This window comes from Erpetoichthys calabaricus, chromosome 12 (genome assembly GCF_900747795.2).
Source record: "Erpetoichthys calabaricus chromosome 12, fErpCal1.3, whole genome shotgun sequence".
NCBI lineage: Eukaryota > Metazoa > Chordata > Cladistia > Polypteriformes > Polypteridae > Erpetoichthys > Erpetoichthys calabaricus.
This window is the reverse complement of record NC_041405.2, coordinates 125,621,864-125,645,891: the sequence shown is the minus strand read 5'-3', so window position 1 is coordinate 125,645,891 and position 24,028 is coordinate 125,621,864. Positions and strand designations below refer to the sequence as shown.

The window sequence follows — 24,028 nt, the reverse complement described above, 5'->3', positions numbered from 1 at the left end:
GGGTAGTCCTACTTTAAATTATTACCATTGCCAAACAATTGGCACTAACTCATGAATATTACAAAAACAAAGCTTAAAGAAAATAACTGATGCATTAATTTATAGGATGTTATCAGTGGCATAAACACATCCTGTTACTAATCTATGTCTAAGTTAATGAAAAGAGGAGGAAATTTCATCACCAAATTCTCAAAAAAAACAACCATCCCCACCTCCCTTCAGTCTGAATATCAACTGAAAAACTTCCTTATAGTGACTCTACTGGGCATACAGAAAATAAGACACCTTTACTGGCTAACTTTCTTTAGAGGTCTTCAAGGCGGCACCTAATAGATTTTTGTCTAGATCTGAATGTTCTTCAGAATTATTGACTGAATTTATTAGAAATAAATGATGGGAACACCACTTTGTATGACAATCTAAATGATTATTTACTGTAAAACATGTGCAAGCATTACAGATGTAGCACTGATGATATTTTGCATGAGATCAACACAAGTTTTTAGAAGTGGATTTAGGGCAGTACACAGGTAATAAATCAATAGTTTGAATGCCAGTCATTCCTTTAAAATGTATGTATATATGATTGATTAGCTGGTAAAGTGGGTGAGGTACCTTTCCACATTTGTAGCAAAATGCATGCAAACACATACACTGTATCATCACAAAAGTAGGTGGACATCTGACTATTCACACCTATTTACAGCCACCAGTCTTTTGGGAAGGTTTTCCACAATATTTTGGAGTGGTTCTGCTGGAATTTGTGCACATTCTGCCAAAACAACATTATTGAGGTTATGTAGTGGTTATGAGATGACCCGGCTCGTAACTGGAATTCCAGTTCACCCCAAAGGTGTTCATTACGTTTCAGGTCACAGCTCTGTGAGGGTAACTCAGGTTCCTCCATGTCTTTATGGACCTCGCTTTGTGCAGCAGAACATAGTCATGCTGGAACAGAAAGGGTCTAGACTAAACACTGAAAAACAGCCTCAGACCATTACCTCTCATCTACCAAACTTTATAATGCAGTCCAAAAGGTCGTATTGCCCTGGCATCCACTAAACCCAGATTCGTCCATCAGACTGCCAGATAGTGAAGCATGATTCATCACTCCAGAGAACATGTTTCCACTGGTCCAGACGCCAATGGTGGTGTGTTTTAACACCACTCCATTCAACACTTGGAATTGCATTTACTAATCTTAGTCATGTGTGCAGTTGTTCGGCTATGGAAACCCATTTCGCTCTGTAGTCAGTGATGCAAAAGAGGATTGCTGATTTTAAAGTGCTATGAGCTTCAGCACTTAACAGCCCCCTTTCTAAGAGTCTGCATCATTTACCACTTTATGTTAACATGTGTGAAAAGACTGCACATAAATGAAATTGCAGTTTGAACCCCATTCACATTATACAACTTTTTAGAGGGGGCGGCACGGTGGCGCAGTGGTAGCGCTGCTGCCTCGCAGTTAGGAGACCCGGGTTCGCTTCCCGGGTCCTCCCTGCGTGGAGTTTGCATGTTCTCCCCGTGTCTGCGTGGGTTTCCTCCGGGCACTCCGGTTTCCTCCCACAGTCCAAAGACATGCAGGTTAGGTGGATTGGTGATTCTCAATTGGCCCTAGTGTGTGCTTGGTGTGTGTGTGTGTTTGTGTGTGTCCTGCGGTGGGTTGGTTCCCTGCCTTGTGCCCTGTGTTGGCTGGGATTGGCTCCAGCAGACCCCCGCGACCCTGTGTTTGGATTCAGCGGGTTGGAAAATGGATGGATGGATGAACTTTTTAGAGGTTTGACATCCCCACAGACTCAGTCATATTTGGTTGGGTCTACAGTTTTATGGACAGGATTGTGCATGTGCTAGAGGTGAAAGCCAAATGTCATTCAACCAGAAGTACAACACATACAACCTGATGCACAAAAAAAAAAAAAGAACTTGTCTGTCCAATGCTTGTGTCTGTCCTGCCATGACAGAATATAAAAAGAAAAACACTTTAAGATCACAGTGAGTAACATGTGCTGTCAGGCTGCACACTAATTGGTTGTCAGAATGGAGAGTGCCCACCATACTGTGGAAATTTGAATTCTGTGCTGAATCGACACGAGGTGTTTGAGTAAACCATCATCTCCTGTAATTCCTAATCATGTAACATGACATCCTCAAGATCCCAAGATCCAGGAACTGGAATCGCTCAATTTGACATGATCTCCAACTCAACATTATGCAGTATGTCTTGGACCTAAAATTGCTCATTTACAAATCCCTGCCAAGAAAAACTTGTTAGACATCTGTCTGTTGATGGCAGATGCGTGTCCAGAGCTACTGCCACATGTCTGTCTCTCATTTGCCATGGGACTCCTCCACCAGCCACAGGATTACAGTCCTAGCTTTTAGAGACAATTCTTATCTTATCTCAAAGTTACACCATTGAGATTGCACAGCTTCTCTTGCCTAAACAATTAGAAATTGCTCTGTTTTACTGTGTGTTTAGCCTAATTTGTATTTTTATGTTTCTACATTATGTAATTAGTTTTATAACTGTAAGCTTGTTAGAGCACTCTAACCATTCATGAAGAGCACAATACAAAATGAATCCAAATTCAATTGAATTGAAAAGCACCACTTAACTAACCTGCACATTTCTGAAGTGCAAGAAAACCACAAGACCCAGACACTACTACTCTGGGATGAGCCAATTTTTATTTAGAACATCAGAAAGATTTAGACAAGGCCATTCAGGCCAACAAAGCTCACCAGTCCAATCCACTTAATTCCTCCAAAATAACATCAAGTTGAGTTTTGAAAGTCCCTAAAAACCTACTGTCTACCACACTACTTATTTTAAGTGTCTATTGTTCTCTGTGTGAAGATAAATGCCCTAATGTTTGTGCAAAATTTACCCTTAACAACTTTCCGACTGTGTCCCTGTATTTTGTTTATTCTCAAACTGGGTCCTTAACTGTGTGTGTCCTTATTCTTCTTGTGTTTGGGCTATTCTCTGATATTGTAAAATATCCATCTATTTTCCAAACTGCTTATACAATTCAGAGTTGTGTTTTTCTGGTAGCATGATGTAGAAAGCAGGAACCAGGCCTAGAGCAGTACAAGTCTATTTTAGCCCACATTCACTCAAACAATCAGTCACTCACACTAGGCCAAACACATGTGTTAGGTTAACTGATATCATTGGAATGTGAGAAGGAAACTGTAGTACCTGGATGAAAACTCATGGAGACACGGAGAGAGCATACAAACTCCATACATACTGTACAGTGCCAGGACTTGATCAAACCCAGACCTCGGGAGTTATAGTACCACAGTACCAACAACTTAACTTTTGTGCTGTCCACATTGTAAATAATCTCAAATAAAAGCAAAGTATATTTCTGTTTGCCAGCATGGATATTTATTTTCCTAAATGTGAGCACTATAACACAGAGAACTTTAATTTGTTATATAAACAGCCTTTCAGCAAAGAAAAACACTTAAAAAAATATACAAGTATTATACTGAATGTTCATCACTTAAGCCCTTGAACATTTGGAGGGTACACCAAGATTTGTTACTGAAGAAAGACATGAGTGCAGAGTTGAAAGAATGAATTAGGCTACATTAACAAAAGTACATTTTCATTTAAAAATGCTGAAAACAAACTCCAGTCACACTAGCGTTTTCATGTGATTTATGAAAATATCTCCACGCTAAAATGATCAAAAACACATATGATGTAGCCGTTTGCCTACACTGGGCATGCATGCACTGGCAGGAATATGAGAAGGAAATGTTCCGCACGCTAGACATTTATTGAAGCTTCAAGTTTAATGCACAAGTGTAATGCAAGCAAACCAGCTGGGAAAATGTACTGAGCAGAATCCAATCGGGGAAAGGACAGTAACAGGCACTAACCAATCAAGCACGATTACAGTATGCACTTTCAAAACGTTTTGTTTGTACCCATCCCCACTGCAACGCTGAGCTAGTATTTTCAGAAATACACTGCTCTGGGGAGCATTTTCAACTCTTGTTTTTAATGGTTAAAAATGCAGGGATAGTGTGGACGAAAGGTGAAAACAAAGACAATCATCTATATATTAAAACAAAATTGTAGTAGTGTGGATGATTTACTGTAAATGTGTGATAGAAAGACTAAGACTTGATTGGAGCAGGAGGTCATAAGACCCAGAATACTGTAAAGATGACATGAGTAGAGAAGGTGTTACCCATGATGTCACCCAAGACTATGAAAGGAAGAATAGAAATGGAGGGAGTGCATCTTTCTGAATCTTTAAAGATTTTACTTCTAACTATATTTTTGGATTTTTATTGATATTTATAAATCTAATTTGTGTGTAAACAAATATTCCATTTAACAACTGATCACAAATCAACAAGCACACATACAGAGTTGACAGCCAATATTTTTTACCAAATTTTTAAAAGGTGAAGGATTTATCCTTTCTTAAGGTATACAGAAAATATTGAACAATATAATGAAAAAGATCTGTTTTCACAATATACCATCATTTTTCATTCATGTGCTGAAACTACTTATTCCACTACAGGGTGGAAGGGAGCTGAATGAATACTGTCCAGTCATGGACAGGCACCAATCCATTGTAGGGCACGATCACACCCACAATCACCAGCAATTGTTCAATTAACTTAACACATGGGGTGGTGGGTTGCAGGTGTGAGCACAGTTTTTATTTCTAACCACTGCTTTCGACTAAAATTTATACCCAGCCCCTCTGATCAGCATTAGTTTTGTGCCCAACAGTGCTGTTCACCCCATAAGCATGACACAAGCCCATCAATCTCCACCTTCTGAGGCAAGGACACTGAGCAGAGAGGATGGAAAAATCCAAAATGTTAGGCACAAGAGGCACCAAACTAATACTGACAGCAGCGGCTGAGGCAAACTGTGGTCAAATTGATCGAGGGAAATTAGAGTAACTAAAAAAACCCAGAAATGACCAGTTTGAATCGAAGCTGTGATAAAGCAGTGCTTTTTTTTAAAAAAAAAAACTATTTTCAAATAATTTTCTTCACTTCCTTTTTGCATTTTTAACATTAATACTATTGGCACTTCTTGACACTTATTTTGCATTATAATTCCAAAATGTAATCACAAAAAATACAAAGCATTCGCTTTCATAACTTATTTTATCCTTATCAGAGTTGACAGAACTTGTGGGCCTGATATGGTAAACACGGGAATAAGGCACAATGAGGTTCCAAATGGGAATTTTATTCTGTAGAGGTGCCGACACAAAAGCACCCAAAGGAGTTTACATGTAGGTTGCTTAGATATGCTAAATGTCTCTATTGAGTAGAAAAGGCTTACAGTAAATACCTGAGCAAACTATGGGCGGATGTTTAATGTAAACCAAATACCAGTATAAAAATCAAAGCACCAGCTTGACCACCACTAAAATGTTTTATTATAATGAAAACGTCTAGCCCTACAATAACAGGATTAAGGGGCAGGAATTGTAACCTTGTAAATATTTTACTTAAGCACAACGATGATGTTCTGGGGAAAAACATCTCCTTTATTATCATTGTTTCAGTACTGACACAACCTTAAAAAGATGTTAGGTCACTGAAAAAAATATTTTAATTGGATTTCAATGATTTGTTCTAGATATTGTGTAGGAAACTTTGAAAATAAATTTGTACTCTAAAATGAGTGTGCGAAGTTTGGCATTGGCCTTAAAACTACAAGGTCCCACCTGTGTCTCACATCATTACCCTGAGAACCTGCCTGTGTTCTATGTGTATAGACTAACAGTAATAAGATTTATTATACTATAGATGAGTTATTTGCTATATAAAGGTGCTACATAAAATAAAATGTGGTTGTTTACAGTTTGTGAGCAGCATTATTGGTCACTCTTTTCCACAGTTTTCCAAGTATGGAAAAGATAGACAGATAGATACTTTATTAATCCCCAAGGGGAAATTCCCACAAAAGCACAACTACCATGATCTCTGTGATAACCTATAAACATTAGGGGTGTATTTGAAACTTTAGTGTATGACAAAGCAAGATGGGAGCAACATTTTTCAGAAGACAACAGAATTTCACCGCAAATACTCTTATTTGTCAGATATTTTGTTGTGAATGCAGATCTCCCTTTACACAATTGGTTGCCTGAGAAAAGCACTTTACACTTGACCACAGAGTCGCCTAAGGGAGCATACAGGATAGTTTATTAACAAAGATAATGCCGTGTAGTTTCAGAGTAAACAGCCATCCATCTTGTTAAGTCCATTATTCATGTCAGGGCCACAGCGCACCAGAATATATCCTGGCTAGCAGTGCATTCAGTGTTCAGTGGAGGGGTCTTTATGAATTCCATTCCTTTTATTCTCTATAACAGGCTTCACATCCACTGGAGTTATGAAATAACACCACTAAGTACTTTCAGGTAATGGGAGCATAGTAACAGGAGTAAGGATGTACATCAGGTGAGCTGATTTGTGCTTTCTAGTAAATAAAATGAAATTATGTATTTTAATACAAATTAGTTTATCATGGTGCTGGAGAGGGGTGAAGTGTTGCATGCTGGTTGGAGAGGCATGTAAATGCTGGTTGGTAATGTAAGTAAAAAATTCACTCTATTCTGGGCATGTGACAATATTAATACTACTATTGCTAACTACTAGTGATGGGCAATACTGCTGATTTTCTCTTTGAACCAATACTGGGCGATACTGAAGCCAGTATTGCCGATACCGATACTAACACTGATACTGATACAGCTAGAGTGTTGTTTTGCAAGAATGGTTAATCTTCTGTAAAAATTTACAGTATGTGCGATTATCAAAAAGTCACATTTTAAATACTTTTAATTAGTAGATTATTACATATAGTGACAAAGATCAGACTTATTTGCTTGTTTATTAACAGAAATGATTAAAAATTTTCGGTTCTTGCAAAAGATCTGTGAAATAACAAGCGTTACAGATACATTTTTCTCAAAAAAACATGTAAACAGAATTGGATTTTTTTAGCTCAAAAAGTTACATTTTTATTTTTTACCGTAAAACGTGCAAAACACTAAAAGTACGCAGTCAGAAGTGTAAAAAGTATAATGATGCAAATATCAAGTGAGAGTCGAATTCATCAAACTCACTTTCGGTTTCACTGTCCATTTCAATTTCACTGACTGAAGATAGATTCACTTCGTCATCACTGTTTGTATCACTGTCAAGAGCGTGCAACACTTGGACTGATGAAAAAAGTTTTTTATGAGACACCATTATTATTATTAGGCAGACCTACAGGTGAGAGGAGAAGACATGGCTATACTGTTCCCCGGTTAACGCTCAGGACTACTAGCATTGTTTTTACAGCTCGAGTGACACTCACGTGTAATGCTAGGGAATACGATTTAAAAATGATATCGAGTCATTTTTTTTCCCCAAAATGGACATAAGAAATATATTAAGTTTGAAAATGTGTTCTAAGTATGTCCATTCATCAAGCTATTAAAGTAATACACTCCCTCCCTAAAAACAGACATTGATTATTTTATATTCAAACAATTACAACAAAATTACTTCCATAGGCAATATTAGTATTGTAATCTGAAGGCTCCTTTAAGTGTTCACTGCAGCCTGAGTGTCCATGCGCTCTTCTGATCATCTCCCTTGTAATTCTGCACATTCAGCAATGTGACTGACTTTTAGGTGTTTATTAGGTTTGTGGTGTTACCGCAATAAGGTATAGTCTTCTGACACATATCATATGTTGCTTCATCATTGCTCACTCAGTGGAGTAAAATAACTCCAAACAACTTGTCACTTTCTTTTTGCCATTGCCTCACACACACAGCCCCGCTGCTTTGGTTGGTGGACTGCAGCACTGCCACTGGGAATGCAGGGTGATGAAAAACGCATAAGAAAATGCAGCTCCTGTTTTACACAATATGACACAATCGATTTTAATCATATTCTCACTATCAAATGCTTTTTTAAAAATAATTTCTAATATACTTTCATATTATTGAAAATGCAATGTGATATTGAAACTTTTAATCTAAACCTCGATGTTTAAATTGAAAGGTCAGGATCAGAAGCACTGATGCTTTAGTATCCATACGTCCATCCCATCTAACTACACATGTAGTAAACTACCAGTCAAAATTTGTAGCACATATAAGTTTTTTCAGTTTTTCTTCAAATGACCTTAAATAGTGAAAAGGTAACCAGTAAACTGCCAGAGGTTTAAATTTAAAGTTCAGATTAGCAAAAACAGAAAAAAGGAGATTTCAGAATATTTCAAATGTGCCTTCTTCAAGGAACAACTAATAGGTTATAATCTACAGATATTATGCAGCAGTTAAAGTAAATTAAGCCTTTCAATTTCCTTGCTGTGCTAATTGACTGCTGTCCTGTGACGCGTCTCCAGCCAAGTGTCCTTATGTTTTCCATTTTGTTATTGTACTCATTTTGTTATTCTTAAACGCACAAGATGTCGCTGAAATGCCCTGCACCTTCTAAGGCTTCTGGCGCTGAGCCTAAGTGCCAGAAGAAGTTTAAAACACTCCAGGAGAAGGTTGAACTACTGGATTTGCTCCAGGAACTAAAAAGTTATGCTGCAGTAGCGCACCACTATGGCATTAATGAAAGCGCCGTACGCTACATAAAGAAGAACCAAGCAGCGATCTGGAGTACCGTATCTGTAAGTTTCTGTGATAGTGCCAAAAAGGTAACAACCGTAAGGAATGAAAATATCGTCAGAAGAAGACCCGTCCAAAGATATGACTCCTTCTGAAGCGCCTGAAGAAGAGGCGCCACCTGAGGAGTTGTAAATCCTCTGCATTGTACTGCACAGCTACTTTATCATCATCATAAATATCATTCATCATTGGTGAGTACTTGTACATTTTACTGTATTTTAATTAAATTATGACGTATTTACTCTATTTATAACAAAGAAAACGACAGCACATACCAAAGAAAACGCACTTGCATGAATTATAGTACATATAGCGGTAAGATCGGTATTTTTCATTATAGCACCGCGGGAGACATAGCAGTACAGTATTGTACAGTTGACAGTTTACCTTTACATTCTTTTTTTAGGTAATGTATTAAGGTAATTTTTTAGGTAATGTATTAAGATGAGTTTGCAAGGAGATTAAAGTGCTTTGGGGCATATTTAGGGTTTAAACTATAAAAATAGGCATTTAAAAGGCATCTTTTAACCACATCCAAAAGTCGCGGTTTTTCTCAATTCGCGGGTGCTCTAGGAACGTAACCCCCGCGAATTTTGGGGGTGTACTGTATTTTTAAATATATCTCAAAATGGATGAATGAACTGAACATGCCAATTTTTCCATTTCTTAAAATAATAGCCATTAGCAAACGAAAAACATTTATTGAGCACATGCTGTACGTCCACTCTCATGTGGTACTTAATTATTATGGTTTTTCTCAGTGGTTTATAAAATGCATTGCTTCATACATGTATCATATGTTAGAATAACAAAGAAATAAAATACTAAGTCACATGTTTACTGTATGTAGAGAATTGTAAAATATTAATCAGTCCTTATTTTACATAAATTCTCAACCTGCTGACAGGATCATGTGTGTACATACAGTTAACTTTGTTCATACATTTATGAAATGTTATGGCCTCTGAGAAAACTGTTTTAAGAAAGGAAAGCTGTCTAATTACTATACAAGAATAAAAGGTAAATAAAAGTATATAGAGTAATACTTTATGTAATTACCTGGCTGTGTATTGGCTTGTACAAGTTTTTTCTTTCTTTTCTTTTGCTTATTTGTTCTTAGAATGTAATATTTGTGATAATAAACAGAATTGTCTTCCCCATAATGTTCAGTGAACTAGGCTTTCGGCAGTCGTCTCGCTAATATCTTTTCTCTGTAGCTGCTGACTGTTTGCCTGGATTATAAAATTACATTATGATTGTCAAAGCACAACATAACTGCCCACATTTGCAAAACATGACCAACTGTAAAATAAAACAGAACTCACTGAAGTTACAGTATGATATATCAAATATCTTTGGCAAGGCTAGTGGGTGGTGTAGGTGCTCTTGGTTAGCAATGCCATTGTAGTAGGCTTGTAGTAAATAGCACAACATATACACATACAGTACCTTTTTAATAACATTCAAATACTCGGAAAGGTTCCCAGCCCTCACAACTAGATTGTCTGCTTTGTCTTAACATGTAAAAAACATTATTTTTAATTGAGTGAAACACTATCCTATATAATTTTACCTTTAAAATGGATAAATTTCCACTTCAACCTATATTCAGATTTCATCTCATTTTGTGCTTACAAGAACAGTAGCCTGCTGGATTTAAAAACAAATGTCTTCTTTGCATACCTCTCCAGCCCTATAATTAAAGGCACAATGCCTACTACAATAGCATTGTCAACCAAGAGCACCCACGCCACCCACTACACTCACTAAAGAAACAAAAACTTAGTTCTAATGCAGGCCAATGGAAACAAGAGGGCACCTACCCAACAAAAGCAAAGCTAGTAATAGTCCAGAGAGATTACAGCCTCTGATAAAACCGTCCTTATGCTTCTATTTACTGTCTCTTACACCAAACGGACACTTTAAAGTCAATTTTTTTATCAGATTTCAGGGTCTACAAATCCAAGAGGAAGTTATTACATGATTGAAATGGTGTGAATGATCCATGCCCACCAAGCCTATCTAGATTCCAGCTACTGTATTTCACTACTTCTCAACAAGCATCCAAGTATTACAGGCAAATGTTTTCATCAAAGAAATATGTAGGCAATGTGGTCTTGAGGCTACTGCTATAGGCTGAAAATCATGCTAATTCTCACCACAAATTGAAGGGGACACCAGATATGTGTAAGTTGCTTTGGATAAAACTACTGAATAAATAAATGCAAATGGAATATGTGTATGTTGGGAAACTTCCAAGCAGAGGTGTTTGAACAGTATGCTAGTTGGAACACTTTCTGGGTGTGGGGCAGATACTGTTATTTCTGCACAGGCTTGTAATATACAGTACAATAAGGATCCATTCATCCATCAATCCTTAAATTTCTGATCTGGCTCAATTTAATTCCAGAGCCACGTGACAATGCAGTCCATAGCAGAAGCACTGGATGCTATATGGGATCTCAACCTGTGCATCCTAACTCATGCCAGGTCAATGTTCTTTAATCAGTTTTCCTTTACATTCTATCCACATAATCACATGGGTTTTGAGTAACGTCATGTTAACGGTTGTGTGATTTACAGTACATACGATAAAATGCACTTTATAACGAATTTGTCTCAGGATAACTAACAGACTGACGTGAAGCTTTGGCAGGGATGCAATCAGGATTATCTTTAGATCCAAATTAATATATAACGTGCAAACAAACCTACCGTACCCACCATTTCGGAGTCTTGTCCAGTCATTCTATGCTGCCAAGCGCCAAACATGGATAAATGGGGGTCTCACTGACTGATTCTTCGCCTGAGATGGGCAAGTGAACGACAGCTGTCTATCCTTAACGCGAGGCGCATGGCACATCAGAGACCTTGAAAACAAGCCTCTTACCTGCAACATGGTAACGACGTGGCACGGGTTAAGTAGGTAGATGATGGTCTTGGTGGCAAACTTGAAGCCCACCTCCACTCCGAAAGTTAAACAGACCGCGACAAGCAGCACGTTCTTGCCCAGGCTCTCTTCTTTGGAGTGTCGTTCGTTCCTGGTAGCTTCTTTCAGTTCTTTGGATACCTGAATCATCCTCAGTGCCAGTACGATCTCGAAGATAGATATTATGACAATGACGAGACTCTCAACCCAGCGTTGTTTAGAGGTAAGGAAGGCGGCACATTCAGGTCCCCCATTGCCCTCGAACTTAGGGTCCACGCCTCCATATATCCAGTCCAGGAGGCTAGAGATGTGGTATCTGGACATGTTGCGCTGCTCGCCTTGAAAACGATATAACCAAGACGGGATAAAAGCTAAGACATTCACTTCCGGACGAATCATCAATTTCGAAATCTCACTTTGCGAAATCCCTTTTTATTAGTTGTAATAAAATTCTGTTTTGGACCACAGCAGAGCAAACGTCCCCGCGTATCAACGTGCACTTTGTTCAAGTGTGAAAGTTTGATTGTAATCCCAACTGTCCACCGACAGTGTACCGCAATTTGCCAGAGAAGAGGATCTGGTTTCAGGGTGCACTGACAGGTCCACCGAAATCCTTTTACGGCAAATATTTTATTACACTATCCACCGAGTCGTGAACTATGATGTATGATCCTTTGATCCTTATACGATCGGGTTGCATGCCATTAGACTTCGCCATAAATCACACATGACAAACGGCTGGCCGCCTGCTTGAACCATGCCGCGAAATACAAAGCGGTCCTCTTGCTGGCGTGCAGTGAGGGTATAAGCCAGCAGAACAGGGCCCACGTAAGTCCACGCTTGAAAACCTTGTGGTTGTACGATCACGCTGAGGGAACCACAAGGGGGATCGAGAAACTTACAGCAAAAACACAAGCCTTTCCGCGCGCAGCCACAGCTCAGGGATACTGCCCGATCCTAAGCGACATTCCTATTTTACAGACACCCTCGACTGATAAGCTACAGTTTCCCTACTAACGCGGGCTTCCGGAAGGCGACAAACTACGTTAAGTAGATTTTGCTACACGGCGGCTCTCGAAGCATGTTAATGAGGCGCTGAGCGCCTCAGTCAGCCTGTGACGCAGCTGATTGGCTGGCTGCAGTATACGTTCCCGCCCGCTTTCGTCTCCGCCTCCTTCCCGCCCTCTTTTTTTCCCTTCCTCGTTGTCTATCTGCACGTCTTGTACGGAGACATTCAAATTATCAGTCTGGCCTCAGCGCCGTGCTCTTCTTAAATATTCGCCGTAAGAACCAGACAAAGCATAGCACCTGCATCGCCTTTCACCTGTTTTGCTAAAACGAGCTCGTGTTACCGTAAACGCAGAAGAGGGCGCCGTAAGACGATCTCTGCAAGTTTCTCGCAACGCTCACGCTTCACAGCAGGAGGCGTAATTTAGCATTTCCAACGGGTTTGATCTTATCAGCTCCCGGAGTTTCCAAATACCACGGACTAGAATGTAGTTTGCGTGTTTTATTGTAATAGGAATATTATTTGTACAGTAATGGTGTTTTCAGAAAAATGAGAACCCCCCCCCCCAAACCTGCCAACTACCCGGTTAATTTTTTTCAACAGGTGACGGTCAAACAGGGATACTCTGTTAGTTATTCCAGTAAAAAGAATAACTAAAACAAAAAACAGCCCACAGCCTAGTTGTATTTATATAAACTGTCAGAGGTTAAGAAAAGTGTAGGTTACCAAAAATTCAAAAAATATTGTCATTCAGTTATTCAGAAATGAATTTTTCAGGGTACAGGTACTGTGCTATTAAATTAACTGCTTTTCTGCAGCAATGGAAGTTAAATAAACCTTGAAAGTTGATGTGAACAATTCCTACAGGAGTCCCAACTTTTATTGATTTACATATAAGCCCTCTGTATGAAAGCATTGTTGAAACAAAATGTGTTGCTAACTCCTCTAAAGCATTATTTGGACAATATTACACTGTGAATTGCTATCAAAAGGGTGAAGAAAAAGCAATTAACAAAGGAAGACAGTCCACTACTCCCTTTAAAGTGTGTGTCTTTTCGAGAAATTGCAAAGAAAGCCAAGAACGCCGGCAGTGCCAAGTCAAAGCCCATGTGAGCCCTAAGCAAGGCTCAACATAAAAAAAGAAGAAAAAAAACTGCACAATGGATGTAGAAAACACAGGTGCCTTCATTTAATACAATAGACCAAAGTACAATAATGGCAAACTAAACATGTGTAAAGTGATAGTAAGGTAATTATAAATATAAATAATAATTATTAATATCTTATGTGCTTTGTGGCACTTGAAGAGTATATGGATAATAAAATGAAAAGAACACAAGCATTCCTGGATCAATTTACATTATACATTATCATTTATATACTGTATATCACAGTAATTGCAGAATTGACACAACTTTCACAACTGACGTAACAAAATTTAAGGACTGACATTTGAAATGACATAAATGGTAGCCTAATTGTTTGCCCCTATTACCATTAATAGTAATGTTACTGTCCAATTTCACTGATTTCAGCTATTAAATGATCAGGGATATACACACAATCAAACCCTGGGGCATATTCCCTGTTGACTTAATATGGCCATGCTTAGGTAATAGGATTAACTGGAGAGTTATTATGACACCATCATCAAGTTGTATGCTTTAATATCTTGATCTTCAAATTCAGGCTCAGTGTGTGATCTTTTCCTTAAAATCTTTCCAATCAGTACAGATCTTGGTGATGTCTAGATAGTGCCATTATGCATGTGAAGAACAGAAAATAGAGGTAGCTTAGTACAAGCAGGTTAACAGCCTGCATGCTAACTTTGCACATCCATTATCTAGCACAGAAAGCTTTTTGCTTATATTTTTACTAAGAGTGGTATTTATTCCGTCACACAATTTACACAATGACAAAGTGTTTGTACCTGTGTTTAGTTTGCCTATTCGCTTTTTCCTTTTTCTTTTTGTTCTAATGAGCACATGATAGCTTTTGCTTTTTCATTTTAAAACATCTTCATGAATTCTCATCCTCCTGTTGTCACTTCTTTTACAATGTATAGTTTTTTGGTGGAGGGTATGTGTTACACCAAGCTAACCTAACAGGAGCCTTGACACCTTTCCATCCCTACTCATTGCATAGCTGTTCTGTGCTGGCTCTGATGAAGGCACATGTTCTTAATGGGATGAGGAGCATATGCAGCACAACACCACTTTCCCAGAGAAAACAAAATTAGCTTTTTAAATCAGCACCCTGAGAAGAGTGTACCTAAGGCAGCCACCTGTGTCACCTAATGGGTTGACCGACACTGGACATAGGACACTGTGACACTTTTAGAAGACTTCGAGGTGCATGTTTAACAGGTTGAGTTTCAGTTAGAACGGCATTCCTAAAATTGTAAAATAAGAACAAGAGGCTTGCCTGGGCCAGCAACCACCGCCAGTCTCAGTGTATTAGATATTAAGGCATAGGATACATACAAAATTGGAGATATGGATAGTACAAGTTGCTGTCCTGTAAGACACCTATCACACAAGCTTTTTATCTTTCAGAAACTTGTCTTCTGGTTTTGTTGTGGCTTTGGGTCTGCCATGCCTGTTCCTGTTAGAGTTTCATCCAGTTTCCATGTTTCTTTTATGGTGTAGGAAACTACATACTGACACCCCGGCTTTCTTTATAATTTGTCTAAAGGAAAGACCCATACTTTTAAGGGCTATAATGGTGTGTCTGCCTTCCATCCATTATTTTCCTGGTATTTTCCTTTCTTACCATTGTGATGGCAATATACATTTTAATATTGTCCAAATTATGATTCAGAGAGAGCAGCAACAGTTTGTGCCTGGCACTAACAAGCACAAGGCATTGAGGCAAAAAGCCCTGTCAACAAGTTGTATACTTTAATATCTTGATCTTTACATTCTGCCCACATTCCAAAGATGTGCACATTTTGTTGACAGGCAGCTCAGAGATGATCCTACTGAGGTAATTTTGTATGCAACAGTGTGACTGTAGTAGACTATCCTCCTTTCTAGGGTCGAATCTTGCCTTATGTCAAATGCTCTGTTAGGATTTAATTCTCAATAATCTGAAAATTGAGTTAAGTATGTCCTGTAAATAGATGGACATTTGATCTTCATCTAAGCCTCAACAATTTTTAAACATAGATAAATACATCTTTATTGGACAAGTAATCCATCCATCCATCCATTATCTAACCCGCTATATTCTAACACAGGATCACGGGGGTCTGCTGGAGCCAATCCCAGCCAACACAGGGCGCAAGGCAGGAACAAACCCTGGGCAGGGCACACACACACACCCAAACACCAAGCACACATTATGGACAATTTCGGATCACCAATGCACCTAACCTGCAAGTCTTTGGACTGCGGAAGGAAACCCAACACGGGGAGAACATGCAAACTCCACACAGGGAGGACCTGGGAAGCGAACCCAGTTCTCCTAACTGCGAGGCAGTAGCGCTACCCACTGCACCACCATGCAGCCCTGGACAAGTAATATATAAGTTAAGTGTTTTCATTTATTTATAAAAAAGTTGGTATTTCTGTATGAAAATAAGTTCAGTCCTTGATTCAGTGATTTGTGTTGCCTTATTTAGCAGCCAGCAATAGTTTGAATTAAATGTTTCAATTTTTGATTAGTTTCTCAGATCATTTGGTTGGACTTCTGGTCCAATGTTCCTTCAGAACTACAGTACATCAATTCTGTGATGTTTAATATCTTTTCATATACAGACAACACTCATTAGGTCTCATCCCAGTTTTAATGTTTCTGTTTTAATTTTCTAATGGTATCAAATGATTATCATATTTAGCAAAACCTTAGTTACTATAATTGTTTGCTATCTGCTTGTTATTTATATTGTATAGAATGATGGGAGTCAATCAGTGCAGGTGAAAATAAAAGTACTTTTTAATTTAAAATTATTATGTTAATACTGTGACTAACAAGTCAAGCAGTTTTCACAACATTTACTTTATATAAAAATACATTTCCCTTTATGCTGTCATTTTTATGTATGCTTTATGTAAAGGAACTTAGGAAAAGGTTATTTTGTGATGGATTTTTGATTATGTAAGAAGTAATATACACAGCACTCCATGGTTAAATCCACATCACACATATGTGAAAATGGTAATTGTTATAATTTTGGCATGGCTCTCTTTCAAATCTGCTTTAGTAACCAATTCATTTGCTAATCAAGAAAATGCTCATCAGAGTGTAAGAAGTTCTGTTATTTCTTGTCAGAATTTGCATCTGGTTGCTTCTCATGCATTCAGTGTACAACTGGTTCTGCAACATTTTGCATCTATTTTTGCTTTCATGCCTCAGCCGCATTATGATATTTCAGTTTTTTATTTGCATCTTAATTTGAACCAAGGTTGAATGAAAATATTCTTAAATGTCTGAGTTATCCTACTACTTTTTATGTTGTTGATTAATACTGCTAAAATGATGGTATTAATGCAATAGTATTTTGTTAAGCAGTGCACATTGGCCCAGCTGTTTCGATATTTCAAAGTGAACGTAATTTTATACATTACCTTGAAATTGACAGCCCATATAGATGAGCCATCTGAGGTGTTACATATCTTTTATCTATACACTAAGCCAGATAATTAGTTTTCAAGGTAATACACAGCTGAACACATCTCTACAGCACTGGGTGCAAGAGAGGAACCATCTCTGTTTGGAGCAGCAGTTCATCACAGGATCCACTGACACACAGGCACATTCACTCACTCAATCATACTAAGCCAAATGAGTATCAACAATTAACATAGTGTTTTGAAACAAAACATGTGTGCAAAAGATTAATAGAAGGATTGGGAATTGTAATATAGTCAAAACAAAGAATGAGTCGAAAACAACTTAATCAGGCTAATCATTCATCTTTTCAAAAAGGAGAATTGAAAAAAAATCAAAGTCAAATAACAGTGCTGAAGTCATTAGCTAGAAAAAAAACAAAAAAAAACAAAGATTCAATCACAAAGAGTAGTCGCAATATTCACAAACTTTGATAAACCAGGCAGTGTCCGACGTCGACATTTATATCTGAGACTCCATGATGTCACGTATCACACACTTTTGATTGACCTTAACTAGCAACTGTCTTGCAACAAAGACAACAATTAGCACAAAATGGTTCAGTGGGAAAATCAATTCCTTTTTAACATGATTATAAACACAGTATCCAGAAATAAATGTAATAGCATTAGTTTACATTAAAGGAAATATACGGATAAATTAAATCATAACAATATCATAACATCTAGTGTTCATAACTTTTGCTTCAGCTACTGTATGCAGACACACACAGACATTCACCAAGTGACCTGGAGCACTAACAACAACATCATCATTCTGTCACGCATTACACAACATGTTCATAAAATTATATTTTCATTAGCTTGCACTGAGTAATTCCAGAAAAATTGACAAAAACCAAACTGATACTAATTAACAAATTAAGTTAAAGAAAAAGTATTACTAAGAAGTGAACAAAACTCTAAACAATTAATATAAAACTAAAAGGCCCAAATATTTTTAATCTAAATTTAGAAATTATTTTAGAAATTATATATATATACAGGTAAAATTCCGTTACAACGAAATTTTCATTACAACAAAGTATTTTTATGGTCCTGACAGTTTCCCCATATGACACAAGTCTATAGAAATCTCATTACTATGAAGTACTGTACATTCAGTAGATACTTTCATTACAACAAAGTGACCTTGAAATGCCTGAAAGAATCATTCACAGAGCAGTTAGTTGTGTGGTCGCTGCTCAGTTGTGCACAACGATCCCCAAACAGAAACATTGTATTTTTTTTCTTTCTTCTAACTTTCCTCGTACTGTTTTTTTTTTTTTTTTGCTGTTTTTGTTTTCAGTGGTTTTCAGTGATACCTATTGCTTATTGCTCATCAACATTTGAAAAACATCCATTGGAATTTAACTCATTGTCACCCACCTGAAGAAACGGCAGACACAAAAAAACGATAACAGTTCATATTAGAAAATAAAAGTAGAAATTCAGAATTTCGCCATTGACACTGTCAACTTTCTTGAAAAGCAGAGCAAAAAAAAAGAAGAAAAATCTCAGGTTGCAAATGTATGCAAACTGCTGCATTTGAAGACACCGAAAAAGCCGTTTTTATGTGGTTCAGTGATGCTCGCTCAAGAAACATTCCTATTAATGCGGCACTCATTCAAGAAAATGTGAGGTTTCTTAACTCCCTTGGGACCTCCTCCAACTGGACAACACACCAAGCAAACAGCAAAGATCTCGATGGGTGATTCAGGGAACAGTATTACTTGGCCACTAACCTGGCCATGACCCTGCCTGACTGCTATGTCTAAGTATAGGAAAGTGGCAGATCCTGCTACAATAAATGACCGAGCTGCTCCTGTTTCAAGCTGAATAAAGCTGGTTTTGCTAAAGTACTGAGACTAAGCCTCGTGTTTTGGGGTGCAACAAGACAGGGATTTATAGCGTGACTCCGATCTTTTAGGATTCACTTCTGTGGTGCCTCACTGCAGCGTTGTAAGCCTGCAGTTGCCCTGCCCTGGCAACGGACAAACGATCTTACACAGACGCAGCGATAGTGCTTCAGGACGCACTTCAGTGTGACGTTCCCGTTGGGTGGAGAGGGGGATCAATATAAAGAAGAAGAAAAGGATGATTCGGCTTCTGATTGATAACTGTGCTGCCCACAACAGGCTTCTGTATTTAGATAATGTTTGGGTTGAATTCCTCCCATCCAATTGTACAGAAGTGCTTCAGCCATTGGTTTTGGGCATCATTAGCACCCTGAAAGTGTATTATTGCAAGGAAATGCTGAGAAAAATTCTCGTTATCATAACTTGTAGACAGGAGAAGATTAAAATTAACGTGAAAGAAGCTATTGAAATGATTGCAAATGCCTGGACGCAAGTTAAAGAAAGCACTATAGTAACAAATACAGAATCTCATTACTACAAAATTTTCATTACAGTGAACTATTTTTTAGGTCACTGGCAGTTCGTTGTACTGAAATTTTACCTGTATATTTTAGAAAGCACAAATCAATAAAACAAGACTTAAAATCAAATTGATCATTTTAAGAACAGAAACTAAAGAAACATCTAGCAAATTACGATTTAAGAGGAGCATCTCTGGAAAGGCAGAAGAATACATATAATGCCCGAGCAAACAGCTGAGATTTGAGCTAACTTTTTTATTAGATCTCATCAGATGTCAAAGGAAAGCAGTTAAAGCAGAGTCTGAACATTGTGAAAGTAATTGATAGAATCTGCAAGAGACTTGTGCTAGGACAAAATATAATTAGGCTTGTATTCTGTTTTTGATTTAGCTTTGTATTTTTACTTACAGTTAAGTGTAACCCTGTCAACTTTTGTAACCAGTCTCATTTCTCAGTGCATAAATGTCTGCAACATCCTGGCAGTTCTTATGAAACACCCCTAAAAGGAGGACTAACAAGAGACCTCAACCACTCTCTGAACCCATCTGAGAGGAATTTAATGAAAACTGCATCAACATGTATTGTTTAATGACTTATGGTGTTGGCATTTTTTTGAAACCAATAAAATTCATTATAAAAACACATTGTTGCATCCCTTTTTGTTTCCTATCTATGTTATAATAAGGCAGTCACCTATGTTATTCAAGGGTCTCACACTCTACTTTGCAATACAAGCATGTATAACATGCTAATGTATTACGAGAAAAAATATTTTTTAGGGTCCTCCTGCCCTTCCTGGTGTAGCTTTATGTGGCAGCTTTTTAAAGAAGTTCTTTCTCTTCTCTTTTTTTGATAAACCTTTTAATAAAGTTTCTCTTTTATAATGAATGTTATTTATCAATAGTTTTAAGATTTGTCTCCTGGCTTGTTACTTGTTATTATAATTTGTAAAATGGATTTTAAAATTTAATTGAAGGTATGCTGCCGTCATCACAGACTGAAGCTTCAACCTGTCTCAACTGCTTTTTGGGACAAGCTTCGAACTAGTGGGATGTAACAGGATGAGTATAATGTGTCTAAAGGTACTTTACTGTATGTGTACAACATCTGAGTATGTAAGGGAGTCTAAGGAACAGAAACTGGCGCATACTAAATATTCCTGTACTTGGCTGGTAGCACTGTAATCACTACCGCCAAATGTGCTATCTTCCACTCTATTGGAGGACCAGGTCATCAGGTGATGGAGTGAATGAAGCTTTGGACTGAGGATAAATGCAAGGTGGAAAGGATTCAAAACTGGCCAACCTCCTCCATATAACCAGGAATATTCAATCGCTTTTTAGGTTGAAGAAACTGTCACATCACATGATGAATTACAGCAAGTTCATCTACTGTGGCCTTTTTGTTACTGCGGCAAACCATCTTAAATCTGCTATTTCAGATGGTATTTAAGGCTCGATGTGTTTCATCTGATATGGTCAGACGGAGTGGAAGAGGGTCTGGAGACTTATGTGAATGAGAAATACGTGTGATCCAGTCCTTGAAATTCATGGCTGAATTCATCCACATCACTGCATAGGAGGGTTTGCAACATCCTGTTGTTGTTTATTTTTAAACTCGGTAACTGAAATGATTCACATTGACTTCAAGACTCTAATGGTGAGTCATTCTGAACAAAGTTGTAACGGCATGTTTCTTTTGTGGACTCAACAAGCTGGACCTGCTGTATTCAAACGGTAATGCCTTCAAATGTACATCTGGACAAGTCTGACCATCTTGCTGCTACCTACAAGTCTGTTATTGTGTTTGGGCGTTAATATATATACATATATATAAAGTAAAAATGAGGAGCTTTAGCTCTAAGCTAGATCTCAAGTATCTTGGTTTAGATAGATATGTGATATTGCTTTCTAAATTCTATAAAGTTTTATTTTCCCCTATGAACAAATAAACTCTATCTGTCTGTCTGTCTATCTATCTATCTATCTATCTATCTATCTATCTATCTATCTATCTATCTATCTATCTATCTATCTAAGTTTGTATGGCTACGTAAATTATGGAATTCCCCTTCACTTGACAAACTATAGTGTTGAGCATTTAGTGTATACTTTAATAATAATAATATAAGAATTCTTTCTGCATAGAACTGGTAAAAGCTTTTTAATTAGATGTTAATTATTTGCCAGTTTTCAAGAAAACCTTCAAGGCAGGCTTATATTTATAGCCCTCAAACACTGTTGCCTAGCCCTCTGGTAAACAATGCAAGAGAAAATATTAAAAATACTGAATCCTTAACATTATGTCTATTGCATTGTTTTGTGATCAACACTATGAATGGAGCAATTGTATTTAATTTTAAGAAGTAGTTTGAGAGCAATTTCCTCGTTCCTTAAGTCTTCTGATAAATCCACAACTAACAACAGCAAATTTCTTAACCATACAGCATTTACATACATTAACATACAGCCTAATATAAACCACAGTAAAGAGCAGTTTCAGTATGATTAACATAAAGAAAATAATATTAAGACAATTTACATTATAAAAGAGGTATGGCCAGATGACAATGGAGCAGCAGAACACAAAAATTCCAGTCAAGGGTATTACTGGAGTAAATAAACCCGTGTGGCCCCCCCCTGGTTGGTTGTAACAGATAATGTTACTGTCAAAGTCAGACAAACATACGTTTCTGTAAGTACATGACAGGCAGTGTAAAACATGGGAATGAAATCCTTTCATCATTGAATTCCAAGACTCTCGGAGGTGCATATTTAGTTGATTCTAAAATCTAAATTGGCCCAGTGTGAGAGAATGTGGATATAACTGTGACCTACAGAAAAGACTGACATCATACCCAGAACTGACTCTTCTTAAATGCTGGGATTGCCGGCGGCTCCTTGCAGTCCTATATTAGATAAGCAAGTCAATTAAACTGATAGACTCCACATTTATAATAAAGCAGGGAGAATTCCAGTTTCTGAAAATCAGGACAAAGTAAAAACAAAGAGTTTCAGCTCTAAGCTAGACCACAAGCATTTTGCTTTAGATAGTCATGTGATATTGCTTGCCAAATTCTTATTTTTTTGCAATATAAATGGGTAAACATTTGCTTTCATCTACAGAACAATTTGTTAAAAGTTATTCTGATAAAGTTTTGACTTGTAAAGGTTATTTATTTAATAAAAAGTGACACATACCGTAAATATACTGCATATAGTTTAGAGTTTAAATCTAGGATTGAAATGATTTTGATATTTAAGTGAGATTATCCTAGTTAGGTGCAGCAAACTAAGACCCCAGGTCACTGGAGAATGGACACAATGTGTGGGTGAAAGATGTGATGCGAATTTGTACTGGGTGGGAATGATTGACTTTCTGAATAGTTCCCCTGTACCCTTGAATGTGTTTATTGAATACAGTAAATCATTTAGGAAACAGAGAAACAGAACTGCAAAACATATTGAAAAGTACACAAAGACTGTGTTGTAAAACAAATGGGAAAATTAATGGGCCACTTTTACAGTATCCAGCTTCCTGATTTGGAGATACTGTATAATCATCACTTCTTAAGCTACTGCAAAAATGTATCAGTGCACATTGTATTTTTTTCTAAACATTTTCATTGTAAAGTATTTTGCTGACATGAACACAAAAATGACATATTTGGAAGTGTATTTAATAAAATATAAAAATATACAGTATTTGCAAAACATATTTTAGCATTCTTTGTTTAATAGTCTTGCTACCTAAAATATATAAAAAAAAAATTGCAAACATGCTATGTTTGCTCCGAGTTACCATACTCTACTGCAGAATGTACTCACATTGATTTTTTTCCTTTGGGAATAGCTTCTTATAGTAATGATAGAAATGATTTAACAAATAATGGGGAGATAACCTTTACACAAAAACTACAGTCTGTGCTGTTATGTTATGTTATTATTGTTGAGTGTCACAACCAAGAAATTCAAGACGCAGGGCGATGCCGCTGTTCCAGCTTGTGGGATAGATCCTTATATATCTGCTGAATAATGGTGGATCAAATATATTCAGATTGCTCTCATTAGTATTTTGGTTTCCTTGGAATACCTAGAAACGATAAAAAGGAGAAATGAAAAAGGTTTTCAATTATCAGAGCCATTTAGTTAATCACTCCACACATCATGTTTTAAACAACAATACAAATAATTAATAAAAAAAATATATCTTCTTGCAGACTTCTGAAGTATCTCATTTGCTTGATCATTTAACTTCTGGTTTTATCCAAGGTGATGCCCACAGAGTATTACAGTAAGTCACTGTTTGTAACTTCTGTTGCCAAAGAAGGTTAAAACAGTTGACCCTTTAAAGAAATTGTGTATACCCCTAAAGATGACAAGGGAAGATGGACCAGACGGTTCGTGCCTTTTGAGTTATCAGCCC

The 24,028-nt window shown here is 37.3% G+C and overlaps 2 protein-coding genes across 2 annotated transcripts in view; both read right to left on the bottom strand.

Annotated features, from left to right (window-relative positions):
• The window catches only part of LOC114662565 (transmembrane protein 164), an 83,431-nt gene extending 70,738 nt beyond the window's left edge, over window positions 1-12,693 (bottom strand). Inside the window, exon 1 of the mRNA XM_051934934.1 lies at window positions 11,566-12,693. Within this exon, the coding sequence (XP_051790894.1) occupies window positions 11,566-12,003 (438 nt within the window). The 5' untranslated portion in view covers window positions 12,004-12,693. The remainder of the gene's footprint in view (window positions 1-11,565) is intronic.
• A 7,153-nt stretch (window positions 12,694-19,846) lies between these two features.
• f8 (coagulation factor VIII, procoagulant component) overlaps window positions 19,847-24,028 on the bottom strand; it is a 127,976-nt gene continuing 123,794 nt past the window's right edge. Inside the window, exon 25 of the mRNA XM_028816098.2 lies at window positions 19,847-23,695. Within this exon, the coding sequence (XP_028671931.2) occupies window positions 23,546-23,695 (150 nt within the window). The 3' untranslated portion in view covers window positions 19,847-23,545. The remainder of the gene's footprint in view (window positions 23,696-24,028) is intronic.